Below are 18,935 nucleotides of genomic sequence, written 5' to 3' on the forward strand. Positions count from 1 at the left end.
TGTTGTACAGCTGTATTTGAATTTTATTCTCCCAAGTTACTATGCCTCTCTGGAAAACCAGACCTACCAGTACGACATTGGTTCGTGTGGGTTGAAAGACCTTTTTTATTTTATTTTTTTTTTTTTTTCTTCCCCCAATTGTACAGAAAGTCTGTCTGTGTTTTTCATCTACTGCTAAATCATAGTTCTATTACTGAGCAGCATATAAAACTGTGTTAACGTACAGTATTACCAAAAATGCCACCTATACTAATCTTGGGTGTAACTGGCACCTGAATTAAATTCTTATCACTGTTTTGAAAAACAACATGGACAATTAGACAATGCCTGCTTCTTCTGCTTGAATGTACTGTGGAACCCTGCACAGCAGAATCCCAAAAGCGATTGTAGGTTGACAAGCTTTATATCAGGAGTCTGAAAGTCTTTACTGTATTTTTCACAATTCCCCCGCATAGTCTAGTTTTGAATGATTTATTTATTTTTAACATGCCTTGTAGCATTCTATTGTGAACTTGGTGATGCATAGCTCATTGTCCCGTTGTCTCTCCTGTTCATTTGGGCTGTAATCTTCTACAGATGGTTTATATCAGGAGTAGCCTCATCGTGTGTGGCCAGCAAATCATGAGAGGGATTAGTACTGGTATCACGTTATTCCATGTTAACGAATGTTGTATTATGTAAGCTTGAGCCAAGAAAATGTATTTAGAGTATGTTATGGAGGACTCGCATTAAGTTTGACTTATGAAGCTTACTATCGAATTGACTGGGAGCATAGTCAAAATATTAAAAGAACAGTTTCTTACAAGACGACATACCCTGAGGTTACAAAGCTGGATCCTTGCGTACATTCCTTGAAACCCATGCAGAACATAGTTCAGACCTGAAAAAACGGGTTAGTTTGAATAATTAACAGATAATTTTTTTATTTTATTTATTATTATTATTTTTTTGCGAGGCTAAAGTGCCCTGCTTGTAGATTCCTAGTGGCCATATTTGAGACATCTGCGACCTCAGACCTTGTATTAAGAAGTTGATCTCAGGCTATAAAAACTTTAAAGAATTTTAATGACATGGAATCATTTGTGACATAACCCGATGGTCTTTGTGTTGTCTTTGGTTGCGTTCTCCATTGCAGAATGTGGGCACAGTTATGCTAAGACGTACTGTAATTACAAGGCTGGGTCAATCAGTGACAGTGAATGACTAGTGAGTTGATTCCAGCCTCAGGCCTTTTGTTCAAGACCTCCAACAAAGAAAAGCACTCGAGAGTAAACCCTGTAGTAAGTCGGCTGTATTCCGCCTCATTGTTGTTTGAGTCCCATTATGTGGGGAGATATCTGTTCCTCTACTTTCTAATGGCAATGCCAACTGTCCCGAAATAAAACTTTGCGAGCATCTGCACTGTGTAGTGCTGGCCCGTGCCCTGTAATTGAATCGGTGGGGTGGTAATGATGATGCCAGAGTGGCTTGCTTTGAGCCAGACCGAAGGCCCCTCCACTGGAACTGTCCCCAGCATCTCCATTGGGCTCGATCTGAAGCAGCTGCTTTCACTCGAGTTTGCCATTTCCTGTTTTTGTTTCTTGATCTGGCCAATAATCGGAGCCTTGTTTAGCTTTTGAAGGCAAACCAATCATACTATGCTCAAGTAAAATTATCTGCCATACTGTATTATGTTTAATTAAATACACGTTTATAAACAACATGGTCTGCGATCATCTTCTTGATAACAATACTTTCATCAAAGCCAACTTTTAATCTCAAAATCTGATTCACAGACTAGTGAGTTTGGATAAAAGAGGAACTTTAGTTGGGACACTTGCAACACCTAATTGTCCCCAAAATTCTGTCTTTAAAAAGATAATGGTGAGTTGTGTTTCACATTTAATTGTCAGATGTGTATTCATTTACAATACTGTATATTTATTTTTCTGGCGGTATTACAGCTGTACCTAATGGTACAGTATGTGGCAAGTGAATAAGTTAAATGTTAGAACACTGCTGCCGGACATTTACCTGTACGCAACTGTCCTCTGACAGCAAGTTATGTGACGTACAATCTTGACAAACAAATATTTTCTGACAGAAATACCTGCACTGCTGAATAGCCTGCGTAAAACACACACGGGTTAGGTAAAAATAATACTGATCAAATTTTCTGAATAGCTCTGAGAAAGGGCCACAGGAGACCGTCTTTGGACCACTGTTGTTTTCCTTGTACGTTAATAATGTCAATGTTGGTATCAAAAACAGTTACATTCATCTGTATGTGGATGACACGGTGATCTACTTAATTTCCCCCTCAGTTGAACTAGCTATGCAAAATCTACAGTCTGAATTCTATGTAATCCAATGCACCCTTGCTAAACATTATTGGTCTGAAAGCCAAATCGAAAAATATGATCTAAAAAAATAATTATTATTCAGTTAATGCAAATAAGAGTATTATAGTTAACTACTGTTGATGGAACTCCTTTGGAAAGGGTTTCCTGTTTTAAGTATTTGGGCATCTGAAGTCATGACCTGTCTTTTTAAAAGACATGTAACGCAACTTTTAAACAAAGTGAAGCCTTTTAACAGCAATCTTTTACAAAAATATTGTCTTCCACAGCACGGTGCGAAGTATATAGTACAAGTATCAGTTTTGGACAGTCAATCAAACCTTTGTTTGTATAGCACCTTTCAGACTTAAAAAGCAACATGTTCAACTTTTAAATGTTTATTTTATGTTTATACCTTGCATTTATAGTGTTTAATTTATTTGCAAAAGAGAGCTTGCACTCAATTGGCTGTCCCTGAAAAGAAAAAAAAAAAAATTAAATACAGCATGTAATACACAGTGTTACTAATGGGTGGCCAACCGATTCTTGCAAGAATTATTCACTCTTTTGGGAAGTCTGTGCTTGTACTTGAAAGGGCTATCTCTTACACCTGTGCTTATCATATCCTTGGACTTAATCCACAGCGTATAGTACTCATGTCCTAAATGCACCTGTGTTAAATTAATCCTGACTTTATCCTGCAGTCAGTAGTGGGAGCCAAGAAAACATGACTGGCGTACATGCACGTGTACCAAACTTGCACCATTAATCATTTTATCGAATATTAGTAATGATAATTGGTGACACTGTCATGTGGTCTGAGATCATGCATATATAATAGATGCAAAACGGACCAAGCAATGATTTTCAAGCAGTTTTAGTGAGTCTAATCTAAAGTATTTACCAGCTGCGCTGTGTTTACTGCAATTAAAGCCTTCAGAGGCCATTGTTTCTTTTTCTTCCTCCTCCTTGTTTTTCTTCACTGGGCTGCATTCCTCCTGAGTCTCATAGATCACTCTTGGGGTATTCACTGAAAAAAGGGTGGTTGGGGGAAGAAGGGGAAAAAAAAAAACTGCTGCTGTTGGAGAGCATGAAGATTCATATTGAGCAGCCAGACGGTTGTTACATAACCTACGATTGGTTTGCATTAGTGATGATTCATCTGCACCACGGTGTGGCTTCATTGGGACTTCTGAAGGGATCCCTAAAGCATGTCAGGTAAATGCACACCCGTGCAATGGGCTCACAGCAGGAGAGGATGTGGCTTTCTCTCCATTGTTGTACTCTGAGCATATGGTATACATGATCTTATTAGCCTGCAGTTATATTGTTGGGATTATCCTGGGAAGAATCCCAGGGAGATGTCTCTGTGGTCGTTTTGGGTAACGGCTTCATGGCACGCACCACTAATCTGCCTTCTCACAAACAAAAAACGAAGAGAGAGGAAATTGCACTCGATTGATAAGACAGAAACATTGTTGAACGAGTTGTTGGCTTGAAAGCGGGTGGTGGCATTAAATGGACCAATTTTCATCTAGTCACTGCCCCAGTCTTCCATGGCAAGAAATGGAACTTGAGTCTTAAATGCACGGTGGTGATTTCACCTTGCATGGACTCTTAACAGATGTCACCTGTTGAAGGTTGACAAGGAAATAAGTATTTCTGTGAAAGCACTTTTTTTTTTTTTTAAATGGTTTTTATTTGTATTCTGGAACTTTGCATATACAACCCCAATTCCAATGAAGTTGGGATGTTGTGTTAAACATAAATAAAAACCGTATACAATGATTTGCAAATAATGTTCAACCTATATTTAATTGAATACACTACAAAGACATTTAATGTTCAAACTGATGAACTTTGTTTTTAGCAAATAATCATTAACTTAGAATTTTATGGCTGCAACACATTCCAAAAAAAGATGGGAAAGGTGGCAAAAAAGACTGACAAAGTTGAGGAATGCTCATCAAACACCTGTTTGGAACATCCCACAGGCTAATTGGGAACAGGTGGGTGCCATGATTGGGTATAAAAGGAGCTTCCCTGAATTGCTCAGTCATTCACAAGCAAAGATGGGGCGAGGTTCACCTCTTTGTGAACAAGTGTGTGAGAAAATAGTCGAACAGTTTAAGGGCAATGCTCCTCAATGTAAAATTGCAAGGAATTTAGGGATTTCATCAACTATGGTCCATATCATCATCAAAAGGTTCAGAGAGTCTGGAGAAATCACTGCATGGAAGCGGCAAGGCCGAAAACCAACGTTGAATGCCCGTGACCTTCGATCCCTCAGGCGGCACTGCATCAAAAACCGACATCAATGTGCAAAGCATATCACCACATGGGCTCAGGAACACTTCAGAAAACCAATGTCAGTAAATACAGTTCAGCGCTACATCCATAAGTACAACTTGAAACTCTACTATGCAAAGCAAACGCCATTTATCAACAACACCCAGAAACGCTGCCGACTTCTCTGGGCCTGAGCTCATCTAAGATGGACTGATGAGAAGTGTTCTGTGGTCCGACGAGTCCACATTTCAAATCTCTGGGCCAAAGAGGAAAAGAACCATCCGGACCGTTATGGATGCAAAGTTCAAAAGCCAGCATCTGTGATGGTATGGGGCTGTGTTAGTGGCAATGGCATGGGTAACTTACACATCTGTGAAGGCACCATTAATGGTGAAAGTTACATACAGGTTTTGGAGAAACATATGCTGCCATCCAAGCGACATCTTTTTCATGGATGCCTTCCCTGCTTATTTCAGCAAGACAATGCCAAACCACATTCTGCACGTGTTACCACAGCGTGGCTTTGTAGTAAAAGAGTGCGGTTACTAGACCTGGCCTGCCTGCAGTCTAGACCCGTCTCCCATTGAAAATGTGTGGCGCATTATGAAGACGACAACGGAGACCCCGGACTGTTGAACAGCTGAAGCTATACATCAAGCAAGAATGGGAAAGAATTCCACCTGCAAAGCTTTCAACAATTAGTGTCCTCAGTTCCCAAACGTTTATTGAATGTTGTTAAAAGAAAAGGTGATGTAACACAGTGGTAAACCTGACCCTGTCCCAGCTTTTTGGGAACCTGTTGCAGCCATAAAATTCCAAGTTAATGATTATTTGCTAAAACAATCAAGTTTATCAGTTTGAACATTAAATATCTTGTCTCTTTAGTGTATTCAATTAAATATAGTTCTAACATGATTTGCAAATCATTGTATTCTGTTTTTATTGATGGATAACACAACATACCAACTTCATTGGAATTGGGGTTGTAATAAAATGAGACCCTTGTTTCCCTCAGGCTCTGGAAACTTCCTTAAAAGAGCATAAATGGCATTTAGTCTGTATGTGACTGTAGCGGACTAATTATACATAAATGAGGTCAGTAATTTTTGTGGTTGGCATCATAGTAAATGTCTCTGGTTTGAGATGTGTGCTGCGCAAACTTGGTGTGGTGACTGGTAACTCACTCATGAACTCGTTTGACATAATTATAGCTAAATCAGTCAACCTTTGCTCATGAAACTGTGCACGTGCTTGGTTTCTGCTTGGAACAGCTACAATAAAAACATAATAATGTGCACCTTTGCTCAGATGTTTTGAGTCTTGTCTCTACTGTGCATGTGGCGCCCTCTTTTGTCCAAATTACATATATGGGGGGGAAAAAAAGAAGCTCCTGAGCTATGTGAAGTGAACAGCATTCCTGATCTCGTGACAGTGGACATTGTACAAAATGATTGTGACTAAGTGTGACTTGCACTTTATCTACGAGCCACTTCAGTATAAGCTGGCTTTCCCACCGAAGCAAAGTCGGTTGGTGCCAAATGTTTTTTGCCACACGGTCGTATTGTGGGACTGAAGTACAACTGTAATCTACAGTATAAATCAAGATAAAAATAAATGAAGTAAGTTGCTGTGAAGGTTCTGGCCTGGCAGCAAAGGAATGCAGGGTATGGCTCTTATCAAAGGGCACCAATGCTGGTGGCTAACGAAGACTGGCATTTTGTTAATGCTGTAATGGTTCTTTCCTGTACACCTTTTTATTTTTTGTCTGAGCTAATGACACGTTTGTACCCCTTTTTATAAACAATATTTAGAAGCTCTTTGTCACCGTGAACTGTTGTTTTCTCACCACGAGCTTGCTTTTTAGCTGCCGCTTGACATTCTTGACTGCTTCTTGCCCTCCCTTGACAGGACTTCTCTCCGTCAGACTACAGAAATAGTTCTTTGTCCAGCAGAACCCCGACCCCACCGGGACGCTACTCACCTCATAGTGCCATTGATCAGGACGTGCCCATGTCTCCTCATCGCAGGTAAGCACCATACATACACTTTGTACCTATTTTGGGCTATATAATGTATTGATCAGAATGTTAAGGCCAGGTTAGTTGGCTTAAGTCTGTTCACTTCAACTTTCTTGGCCTTGAGTAAAAAAGTATTGTTTTAAGTTGCTCCTGTACTTTGTAGAGCTTTCACTCATGGTAGAGGTGATGATGTAATAAGACGGTTTTATTTCACTACTATCTGATTATATGATGGAGCAATAGCTCATCCTTCTGCATGCATTGCTAAATCACCATCTCAATGATCTCAATATCCCAAATATGATTTAGGCAATCTCTCACCACCTCATCTTATAAGTATGAACAATGTATCTCAATTCATCTTGCATTTTTTTTCTCTTTTTCTTTTCTTACTGTGTGTCTACTTAATACTTAAAACAGTGTTTCCCAAACTTTGTTGAGTCAAGGTGCATATTGTACATGAGAAAATATCTCCTGAAACACCGCAAATGTCGCCAGTTGGGTACACAGGTTAATTATGTGCCTTGTGCCATCTAGAGGAAGAGAATTTGTTTTCCCTGTCACTGCATGTCGCTCACACAGCTATGTATTCATTGTGCTAGCGAAAGGAGCTATGGGGAGGAGCTGCTGCTGCTGATGTCCTACTGCAACTTTACCATTCGGTTATCTTTGAGGTCAAGAATGGGTATCTAGTTGTTTCAGATGCTACAGTGGTGAGGTCACCTACACACACATCCAAAACGATCCAATCAACAGTCATTAAGGATAGATGAAAGAGAGTGAGGCCTCTGTGCCTTGCCCAAGGTCACATCAGCAGTACTCAGAAATTAGAATCCTTTCTCCAGTTGCTGATCTCAGTTTAGCTGATTTATTCTGTCTGTTTGTTCCACGGTTGGTGTCGAACCCACAATACTTCTTTTCATCAAACCAGATGGACAGAATTACTGCAGCCTCACAGTAGAATATTTTTTTTAAATAATGTTTCCCATATCTGAAATTCCTCTGGGTTGAAACCAGATACACAGACATTCCTTTTGTATCGTTGTAGATTGTTCCCTTTGGTTCAAAGGTCTGTGTTGAAACTGCAAACTGGTCATCAGACCACTGTCTCCATTGATTGTACAATTAGTGCAGCTGTTGTGTGTGTGTGTGTGTGTGTGTGTGTGTGTGTGTGTGTGTGTGTGTGTGGAGCTCATTCCGGCATGACATAGTTTAGCTCACTAGTTGTGATTAGGTGACGTTGCTGTGATTTGACTCATGTGAGTGTCCAGGTGCTGCCCTCTTACCATTGTGCTGATTAGCCAAATATTTTGTCTACCAGAAATACGCTTTTGAGAAAAAGACTCTGTCCTGGAATTTTTTGTGCTTTGTATCTCCTCTTTTGCTGCAGGAGGATGGACATTGGCCCCAGTTGGGTAACCACAGTTGATGTGTCAGCAAATGGAGTCAAATGCAAACAGCCAATGTTTCCGAAAGTCCGATTTGCCCCTTTTCCCCTAATTGGCCTCCGGTTTGAAGCCCCCAGCCTGCACACCAAGCCCCACTGCTTCTCCTTAGCCAATCACAAGCACTATGACACCCTTTTTCCCACCCATTTATACAGCGTGGCCAATGAATTGCAGTCCAGGGACACACCTTTCAGTCAAACTCTTGTTTTTCAGTCTTGTGTGCTCTGGATACAGTAGGTGTCTGCGATGCATCTGGCTGTGTGTGCTGCTGTGTTTTTGTACACGTTATGTTCCTGGACAAAGTGTTGTTTTTGTTTAGTTGTCCTCTCTGTCTTTGTTGTTGAGGTGAGTGCTACCATTTCAAGTTTTAAATTTATAGTTAATGGAGGTGTTCTCACTTCTGTGTAGTATTTAAGAGAGTATATCTGCAAAGGCTCGTCAACATAGTTTCTCAGGACTCTCAAAGTCTATTTAATTGTTTGTGCATGTTGCCCTCAAGCGTTTGGATAAAATGTGGTCAGTATTTCTTGTAACGTACCAAACTACTTCTTTGGTACATTTCTGCAGTCCCCTGCTCCATGACCCCGTCTGCTGTTATTTGGTTTCCTCCCAGTCTTTGCTTTGAGATTGCATGTCAGGAGGGGATGGTGACAGACGCAAAAAAAGGAAATGGAGTTGCTGAGGGTGGAGCAGAGCGTGTGGAGAACTCGGAGCTTAGGTTTTCAGTCTGTTTTTAATTTGAGCCATGTTCAGGGATACCGAGAAAAGCGTCTGAGCTTGTGCTTTGGCTGAATTTTTGTCTTGTCTATTTGCCATGTCTGGTTTCAGCCACATCCATCTTGTCGGAACGACACACACACACACACACACACACACCATGTGATGTAGGACCTTGTACATTCAGACCTCATTATGATGAAATGATTCACCATGGACCATCATTCTTTCGAGACTTGGGCTTTCCCGTTTTGTCTTACTTCTTTAGAAGAAGCCTTGTCAGAGTGGGGAAAGTCCTGAGTCTGAGATTTACGTTGTCTAATGAGCCCGCTGACACCGTGCAGTGAATGTCACAGTGACTTTAGTCAACAGCCAGCCCATGCCTCATCTCACTGCTGTTTGTTGTCTCCATGAATGGAGCCATAACTATTTTGTTCTCATTCAGCTCTATTCTTTCGTCCTCACCTTTTGTGCTCTCGCCACAAAAGGAGTCACGACTCTTAAGAGGGTTTGGAGACTCAGAGCTTCAAATTTCTATTTCGGTACAGTGGACCCAGCGCTATTTGTTGGGGATGGGAACTGGGCCGGACCGCAAGTCTGTGGATAATTGACGGCCATTTTAATTGCATTGTTAAAAAGAAAAAGATTAACCCCAAAAATTCTTGAATAAGAGGAGATAAACTGCCATGAAGCATTTTCGAGATTGCCCCCCCCCCCCGCCCCTTAAAAAAAAAAATATATCTGAGAATACTTGCCGAACTGTGCAGAGGTCCACTGTAGTCCTATTTCTAATTAAGGTTGCAGAGGATAAAACAAACAAGTGCCTCTGCTTTTTTAAGGACTCCACTGTTTTCACCACATCCCGAATATGCAAGTTGCCGCGGCAGTGTTACGTGATGACGGGCGGGACAGCCAATCGGGCAGACTCGACCGACTCCTGCTGTCAGCTCACTTGCCACCGAGCGGTTGCGTGCGTGTCGTTATCTTCGCGCACCTGGCTCGACCGGCGGGTCCGGTTCCTGGCGACAGCCGCCGCTCGGCACCTCGCTCACCGCACGTACTCGTCCTTCAGTTGAGATTTCAACTGATGTTTCTTTAGTGGGTGGTGAGAGTACTTTCACATTGAGTGTGCGAGATCCAGTAAATGTTTTTCCACCACATCAGGAACAAAGAATGTGCTTGTAAACAGAGCTACTGTTCTCTTGGCTCTGTCTTAATTAGCTGTCATGTTGTACTACCCCCTGGTGAAAGCTTACGCCCACCCCTGCCGTGCACTGACTGGCTGCAAGTCGCCACAAACAGGTGTTGTAATAACTTGTAATGGCATGCATGGTGGCCTCACACTTTCTTAGCCATTTTTGCGAGTTACAGCAGTGCTAAATACAATGTCGTTTCTAGCCTGTGGTGTGCGCTTCACACTTGATGCGTACAGGTCAAAGGTCCAAAGCCAGCTGTGCCCTTTTCTTCATTTCCTCTGCATTCCATACGCACAACTTCTCTTCTCACCCAAATATGTTTTCTACTAAGCATGTCTTGCAGTGCTCAAGTATATGGTTGGTAGACGTGACGGTTATTAATTGTATTTTTTAAAAACTATTATTTACAGTAGTTCAAGCTCTGAACCGGTCATGCAGAAGTTTGACAAGGACTCCGAGGTGTACAAAATGATCCAGGAGAATAAGGAGTCCCGCACAGCACCTCGTCAGTCCAACACCTTCAAAATGCTGCAAGAAGTTCTGGAGGCTGACGAGAAAGGTTGGAACCACACAGCTTGACAAACAAATGTCCTCATTTGTAGGCAGGAGAGCGGGGGCAAAAAAAAAGGAAACTTTAAGTGCAAACCTCATGTGTAATAGTTACCGCAAACGTGGCGAAAAGTGGTGGATAATTTAGACTGCATGTTCACAAGCTGAGCTGAAAGCAATTACTATCAACGAGTACGTTGAGCGGCTCTGATGGCGTGCGTGGTTTAGAGCAGCACAGCCTGCAAGCGCTTCAGCTGCTCTGTCAAATACGAGATTCTTAGATTGTTTTCATTTGGGAAAAATCCTGTTCACAAATGCATCGTGCAGCTTACACTTCCATATGGATGTCACATCTGTGCTGTGAGAAGACAAACTCTCCTGAGTGTAATTTGTTGTGAACGGCAGATTGCGTGTGGGAGGCAAATCAATTCACAACGAAATACACTCTTTCACGACTTGAAAATGACCAGTGAGAGGAAGGTTGAAAGACACAAACAAGCATCAATGGCAGTCAACACACAACTGAATCCATTCAGCACCTCACACTGTTTGTTTGTGTGTGTGTGTGTGTGTGTGTGTGTGTAGAGGCAGCATTGAAGTTCCCGGGAAAGTTATCGCCCACTGTTCCGAAACCAAGCGCACCTGTGGGAGGAGTCAGCAAATACCACACCTGTGAGAAATGTGGCACCAGCATTGTGTAAGTTCACATTTGCACTTTTTTTAGTTCAATGAAAGGCCAAAAGGTGCAACCAGTCAAAACTACAACAGCGGCATTGACATAATCAGAAATGAAATTTTGGTGGGGGGGAGAAAAAAATTAATCTGTTTTTTATTTTAAGGCCACATCTTTAGAACTGATTTTAAGAAAATCCTTTGGCGGTCTGTGGATATTACCGAACTGTATTGTGGTCATCATTAGATTAGATGAAAATACATCAAATAATAAGCTGCCGGATGTCCTGGAAAAAGTTTGGCCTCGAAGGGTTCACAGCGCTGACCTCCGACTGAATCCTCTCGTCTTTCCTCTCAGCACGCAGGCCGTGCGCATCGTGGACGACCGCTTCCGCCACCCCGAGTGCTACACGTGCACGGACTGCGGCCTGAACCTCCGCATGAGGGGTCACTTCTGGGTGGGCGACGTGATGTACTGCGAGAAGCACGCCAAGCAGCGGTACCAAGGTCCGGCCGGCTCGCCGCTATCCCGCCTGTCCCCTCGCCACTGAGCGGTCCAACGTCCGCCGCATCGGACCCTCTCACAGACAATGGGAAGGGATCAACAACATGGCAGAATTTCCTTTTCTCATCACATTTAAGTGTTTGGCAATACTGTATTAGCCTTCACTTAATGTTCTTTAATGACAGTTTGGGGAGTTTTTCCATGTGGCGCATCCCAGTCATTGTTGATTTTCTAAAAAAAAAAAAAAAAAAAAAAAAAATTATAATAATAATATACCTTCCATGCAGTCCATTGCCGTCACATGTACTGAGGCCACCTTTACAAACACAGCAAAACTTTAAACATTTCTATGACTCTCCAGGATCTGGATAATCATTCATAAAACAATACTTTGATAATACAAAGGGACCAAATTGGACCTAAACTGCACACCATGCCATGTGCTGTGTGCGCGCTTGTGTTTGTGTTTGTGTGAACGAGAGGGTGACAAAAAAAACGTGCTACGTTGACTATTGCAAATTTTTTTTTTTTTTTTTTTTTTGCGCTAGGCCAGCAACATGTTCTATATCTCTTTGTAAACAGAATTGAATAAGAGGCAACAAAATATGTAGTTGCTGACTTTTGCTGTTGTTGCCAATGAGGGATTATTATTTTTTCGATATACAATGATTTTGGATGTTTGTGTGATTGAACTGTATTCTATAATATATATATATATATATATATATATATATATATATATATATATATACACACACTAGTTACTATGCATAAGGTATGCACAGGACATTGAGTGTGGAAAAAAATAAGTGATATTGTATTTGCCATGCAGTTGGAGCAGCACTCTGCATGTGGCACTTAATAAATTGCACAACTTGAAGCTTCTTGTGTGGCGTGTGTGCAATTTTGATGACATATTCTGCTTTGTGCCACATCCTTTACATGATTGGGAAGTATTTGGCATTAAAATGACAACTTAAAATAATGCTACATAAAAACTAAAATCACCATGTGGCTCATTGGGGATACTTAACTTTTTCTTTTCCCCTTGATTCAGGGCAAGTCGTGTATCTTGATTTATATGTTAAATCGTAAATCTGCCATGTTTTAATCTTAAATTTCGTTTTTTTTTTTTTTGTTTTTTTTTTTTGAAAGAAGCAAAAATTATCCAAATTAAATACTGTACTAGCTTGGTGCTGAGTTTCCACCTCGCTTTTTAGCATTTACCGCGACGGCAAGTTGACCACAAGAGGGCAGCATTACCCCGCTGAGAATTTGACACAATACACAATTATGGTACTTCATGTGCACGTTTAGTGTCCGTTACTTATAACCTTTGGATTGAATCTGAATCTTTTAGGAATGCATTTTTGTTCACTAAACCCTACAATTTCGTCTTGAAATATGATCCTAATGCGTCCACTTTATGAATTAACACTATGTAATCAGTGCTCTTTATGAAATGAATACTCGTTTGTTGAGTGGAGCTAAAGAAGTTAACCCTTTACATCAGTTCAACGCCTCATCGACCAACACTGTCAAACAAGGGCCCCGAACTACATGAGTTTGACACCCCTGTGACGTAGACCATCGCTGCTAATATTTAATATTGTCAATTTGAATTGGTCTTGGGAATACGGTATCCATAAAGAAGTGGGATTGTGTTTACCCAAGTTGCGAATGTGGCACAAAAGCCGGATTCATGAAGATTGAAGATTACATTATTTGGTAAAACGAGACTAATCGCAGGTAGCGCGATGGAGTAGTGGTTAGCGGTTCCTCGCGGGTTCTGCGTTTGAATCTCGGCTCGGGCGCTCGTCCGTGCGTGATGTTGGGCTCCAGTTTGAAGCGACCCTAATGAGGGCAAGAACGATGGCAAATGGACGGACTTCAGTTGAAGTACAACGTGCAAGACGCACACACACACAATATTCAACTCTTGTAACAATTAGGATTCCATTGTTAGGCTACATCCCCTACCACTCATAACTCTTGAGGATCGGAATATTGATCGCTTCAAGTGTGCAGCTACTACATCATTGTTTGATAATCCCACCAATTGTAGGAGCCTTGACTTTGTGTGAAAGCCAAATTAAAAGCATGTCACCAGGAAATGCTGCAGGATTTAATGAGCAGCTCATAAAGGGATAAAGGGACACTCGTGCGTGTGTGTGTTGGTGGGGGGGAATTACACCACTGGATGTGGTGTTCCTCAAGAGCCGCCGTGCTTGAGGTCTGCAACGCTGGAGGCCTGATGCTGTTCTTTTATCAATCCCAGCAGTCAAATTTGACCCACGCTGCTGCAAACGTTTCATTGCAGCTATTTTTGTCCAAAGAGGAACTCAATGAGAACTGCTCCATGTCATCTGTTGTCTCGTGCATCATCTGTCCTCGCTTAGATGGTCTGTCCCATTTCCCAAATGTTGCGCAACTTCCACCCCATCTCCTCGACATGATCTCAACTCTCAGCAGTAGTTGGCGTTCCACCTCTTTTACCCGACGTGCTCCACTTTCCCAACACCGCACCTGGAATCAAGTCCAGATGTGGAACTGGGAGAGGCAAAGATTGCTTGCATGGCCATAAAAAGGGCGGGGGGGGGGGCTTGTCTATGGGGTGTATAGAGAAAATGTTGGAACGGCATTAAAGTTTGTCTGGATGCCATTAAGTACAATTTGATGTAATGTGTAGTTGGGGATCTGACATTTTCAATGGAAACGGCCCTCTCCAGATGAGAGGGATTTGGGGCTTTGTGGACCCGTGGAGGTGGCGTGTTGCGCTCAAAGTCTTTTTTTTTTTTTTTTTTTTTCAACAGCTTGGATAAACAGTCCTCTGTTTCATTAGCGAGCCGGTGCCCATTGCGTCCTCTTGGTACAGTATCGCATACAGAAATAACAAACCTGCGAGGGCCAGAACACAGTCCTCCATTATAGCTTTTACTTTGAATATGTCCGCTTAAAACCTTGGAGGCCTCTCATGTATCACAAAGGTTTTTTTTTTTAAACACTAACTGTACAATCGTATCCACTTTTCATATAGGCGCCGGCCCCTGACCGATATGGATTTTTTTTTTTTAGGCCCATGCCGGTTCCGATATTTGGCAGAGTAAAATCCCGTAACCAATGAATCGGCCGATTAATTTCAAAAGTACGATTGTGTTTTGAAATTTCTGAATGCTTACAACAAAAAGGATATGAATTACAGGGAGAATATTTGATTGTTTAACTTCACGACAGGGAGAGATTGAATTTGAGAATCTTCGTTTTCTGCTGTGACGCGCTAACGTGTAATAAACAAAAACAACAACAAAATCGGCCGATTTTTGCCGATTTAAAAAGGGCTCGCATCATCCGATTCATCGGCGGGCCCGAGTTTCATACACAGACGCTTGGACTGGAATCTTGTTGCTGCTGTTGTGAATACAGTACGCCGCGAAAGTCACACAAAATCTGTCATCGTGGCGACATCATGTGGGCTCAGTGAGACTCATTTTGAAGCTTTTCTTTTGTGTGATAATAACCACACAACCACAAATGGACCATACTGCAACAAAGAAGAGCGACTGGCTCCTCAGTGCAAAAATGAGCAATTCATCCATCTATTTTCTTGTCGTCGTTAGGGTCGCGGCGGGTGAGCTGGAGCCCATCCCCGCTGATTTTGGGCGAGACGTGCGGTACGCCCTGCGTTGCCTGTCGGCCTATCACAGGGCGCGATTTTATTTCAACGTTTTATGGCAATGATATATCCACATTCTCCGGAGTATTTGTGACTTTTGCTGATGTTTTTGTATCCTGTCTTTCTATCAACCACGAACGAGTGCTTCATTTGCTGTAAAGTACCAATAAAATTGACGGCTGATCAATTAAGCGCCTCTGAGTCCCTTTGTCTAAATCCTCCTGACCACCCATTGGAGTTTCCTGCACAGAATGGCTGGAAATTCTTCCATGAAGTAATGACCACTTATTTGTTTTATTTCTTTATACATATTTGAAAGCTGTACGACCCTCACCAGACTCTTCTTAATCTTCCCCACACTCCTAGGAACCTCTACCATACTCTCATAAACACCTTTCTGTATCTTAAACACTTTTAAACTCTTAAACATACAGTTATGCACAGTAGTACTGTACACTATGTACATTGTATTCCTTGTATTATGTTTTAATTATTTTTGTATTTATTTTTTGAAAATAGTTTTAATGATTTAGGCTAGAAAGTGTTTATTTTGTGTGATATGAATATATATATAAAAAAAAAAACACACACAATCCAGTGAATCCACAATAGGTGAATTGTGATGTCATGAGGGAGCACTGTATCAGTGAAACCTCTTGAACGAAGCTGTAAGTGTACACTTAAGTCACGTATTGATTGTTCTGTTTCAAATCAATAGTTGCGGCGTACAAAGGAAAAAAATGAAATAAAATCATCCATCCATGCATTTTCTGTAACGCTTGTGCTCACCTGACTCGGCTACCGGCAGACTCATATGCTCATTAATACTGACATATTTTGGCCCGCTTTAAGATTGACATTTGCATACTTTTGTAGTCTTTGCGGAACGTCATGTGACCAAACCTGGAAAACTGGTTAGCAGTTTCTAACATTAGCAAAGTCATAGGATCACTTTGTTTAGATTTGTTTCCATCACATTTTAAATTTTATTTTATTTTTTTTAAACTTTTGTACTTTTTAGAGTCAGTTATTTTTTTAGTTTTACTAAAGTAAAAGCCTCCCCCCCCCCAAAAAAAAAATACAAAATAAAAATAATTACTTCTACTTTTCACTTTTATTTAAGATTAATAATGTACAGTAAATCCAGTACTTAGGCCAGCACCTCTGCTAACTTGTGAGGAGTTGCTGTAGTGATATGGAAGCGCTAGGACCCGGGAGACCTCATCGGGGCGCAGCAAGTGAGTGTGGCAAGCGGGCAGAAAGAACCGCAAGATTGGGACTTGACACCGGAGCCAGCAGGACCGGCGCGCAGAGAAGAAGAGCTTCTCCAAAGTTGCGCGAGAGGACAGCAACAACAACAACAACAACAACAACAACAACAACAGCAACAACATTAAAAAACAAAAAGTTCAAAGAATTTGGGAAAAAAAAAGGTTTTCGGAGAACTTTTGGTCTTCCCCGGTTGACTGCTTCATGCAGATGAAAGTGTGACTCAAGCGCTGGATTAAGTTGGAGAAAGGACTGCACGCATCTGGACACTCCCGAGAGTAAGTTCAAGAAGGAGTTTGGATTTCAAATCCAAACAAAAAAACGACAACAACAAAACAGCATTTGGAGCAAGAGCAACGAAGCGCCGCGCCATGACATAACGGAGAAGTCCAAACGGGACCAGTTTCAGGTTTTCAAAACAGGGACCGGCTGCTGTGCCCTACAAGAAAATCTCCCCCAGGTTGGTCGTCCTTTGGGGGGAAAGCTAAGAAGAAGTTCGCTCCCAAGCTCGCTCCGCAGGCCGCATGCCGGAGATATGGGTTGACCGGAGGCTGAGCTGAGATCCAGCCCAGGGACGATGAGCGCGCCCGGCCTCGGCATCCCCGCGCTGCCGGCTCGCGTGGTACTGATGCTGCTGCTCCTGCTGGCCGCCCCCGGGCCGCCGCCGTCGCGGGCGTGCCGCGGGCCGCTCGGCTGCAGCTGCGCGGAGGAGCGCTCCAAGGCGCACGGGGCCCAGCCCCTCGGGCGCAGGGTGAGCTGCGGCAAGGAGGAGCTGTCCGAACCGCCCGACGCCAGGCTGCTGCCCAACAGAACCGTCACGTTGTGAGTTGCGCGGAACGCTTTTGCATCAGGCGCGAGTATTCTCGCGGCTTCTTTCAATTGCAAATGTAGCGCGGAGTATGTTCTTCTTCTCGCCGTTTTACAAATCAAAACCAACACACGTTGTACTGATCGGACGTACCGAGGGGTGCAAAACTGGCTGCACTATACACTTTCTGACGGAAAAAAAAAAAAAAAGACAGATGTATTCAGTCACAATTAGAACAAGACAAATGAAAAAAACTCTCTCAAGTGCTCACATTGTTGACCTTCAGCAGAGGTCTTCATTCATTGTAATCAGTTGCTCTGTGTGCTTCTCTCACGAATTTGCACGTCATCAGCAGCGCATGCAGTTTTTATTTTTTATTTTTGAAGTCGACTTCCTCTTTGACAACAGCCCAAAATGAGAAATGGACCTTGGTGAAATCCGGTGATCGCGGCCATTCGAGTGGCCCTCGCCGACCTCGCCGACCTCGCCGTCATCGTCATAGAAACGACATCATTTCTAATCCACGAGCCCACGCAAAAAAGAACTCGCCATTCCGACGGAACACCGACTTTTGCCCCTAGAGTTTTAGTTATGGCTGCTCCCAATTCATTTGACAATTTGCTGAATCGATGGAGAGATGATTGACACTGCCGGAGGGCTGTTCATTGGTTGTAATGTTCTTGTATAACAGCACTAATCTTTTGCACACCAACTAAGGGACCAAAATCCTGGACAGCAATTATTAAAAAAAAAATATATATATATATATTTTATTCAAAACTATTTATTATGAAACATTTTTTAAAGCGGGTGGAGGAAGCATTAATTATGAAAAATATTTCTTAAAAAAAAATACAGTTTTGCACTTAAAAGCCTGGATGTATTTGGGTATGTTGTACGTTATGATGATCCTATTTAATGGTACCTTCTCATGAGCTTCTATATGGTCTGATCTATGATCTAACTCTCTATTTCCAATTTATTTGACTGCGACGCTAAACGCCGGCGGCGTAAGACTTTGCACTGAGAACTACAATGATCTCAAATGGCTTCGCGACTTCCACATTTATGACCTCTGCATGGGCCAATGTTTGATATCGGATCTTAATGGAGCGTGCTAATATTCTGAGCGTAAACAGACGAGGCCCTCGTTCACGGCTGTGAACTGTGAGCTGAGTTCGTATTGACAACTTGATAAAAATGACGAATCACGCTGATCCAAAGTGGGCATCTTGAACTACTTTGGCCTTAATTCGGAGCAACTGTGCGCAAGGCATCATCGTGGACATCGTCGTCATCATCACCTCCGTCATGTGGCCCCGCCTCTTTAACACAAGCCTGTCACTTTAAACTTTCTTCCCCTTCCATGAGAATAAACACAAACACATTTCACTCTTGGACCGCTTCCATGAAATACGGCCCCCGATTAGCCTGCGCCGAGGAAAGAAACGTGTAGCCTGTGAGAGCGGCGTG

General features: G+C 42.3%; 2 protein-coding genes across 3 annotated transcripts in view; both read left to right on the forward strand.

Annotated features, from left to right (window-relative positions):
* The window catches only part of pdlim2 (PDZ and LIM domain 2 (mystique)), a 32,349-nt gene extending 19,757 nt beyond the window's left edge, over nucleotides 1-12,592 (forward strand). Inside the window, exons 7-10 of the mRNA XM_061671507.1 lie at nucleotides 6,516-6,634; nucleotides 10,397-10,545; nucleotides 11,121-11,232; nucleotides 11,566-12,592. Coding sequence (XP_061527491.1) covers nucleotides 6,516-6,634; nucleotides 10,397-10,545; nucleotides 11,121-11,232; nucleotides 11,566-11,758 — 573 coding nt within the window. The 3' untranslated portion in view covers nucleotides 11,759-12,592. The remainder of the gene's footprint in view (nucleotides 1-6,515; nucleotides 6,635-10,396; nucleotides 10,546-11,120; nucleotides 11,233-11,565) is intronic.
* Nucleotides 12,593-16,669: 4,077 nt separating this feature from the next.
* Nucleotides 16,670-18,935, forward strand: part of adgra2 (adhesion G protein-coupled receptor A2) — a 41,301-nt gene continuing 39,035 nt past the window's right edge. For both annotated transcript variants that reach the window (XM_061671508.1, XM_061671509.1), the window contains exon 1: nucleotides 16,670-17,476. In XM_061671508.1, the coding sequence (XP_061527492.1) occupies nucleotides 17,232-17,476 (245 nt within the window). In that variant the 5' untranslated portion in view covers nucleotides 16,670-17,231. The remainder of the gene's footprint in view (nucleotides 17,477-18,935) is intronic.

Source organism: Phycodurus eques, chromosome 3 (assembly GCF_024500275.1).
Source record: "Phycodurus eques isolate BA_2022a chromosome 3, UOR_Pequ_1.1, whole genome shotgun sequence".
In the NCBI taxonomy this organism is placed as follows: Eukaryota; Metazoa; Chordata; class Actinopteri; order Syngnathiformes; family Syngnathidae; genus Phycodurus; species Phycodurus eques.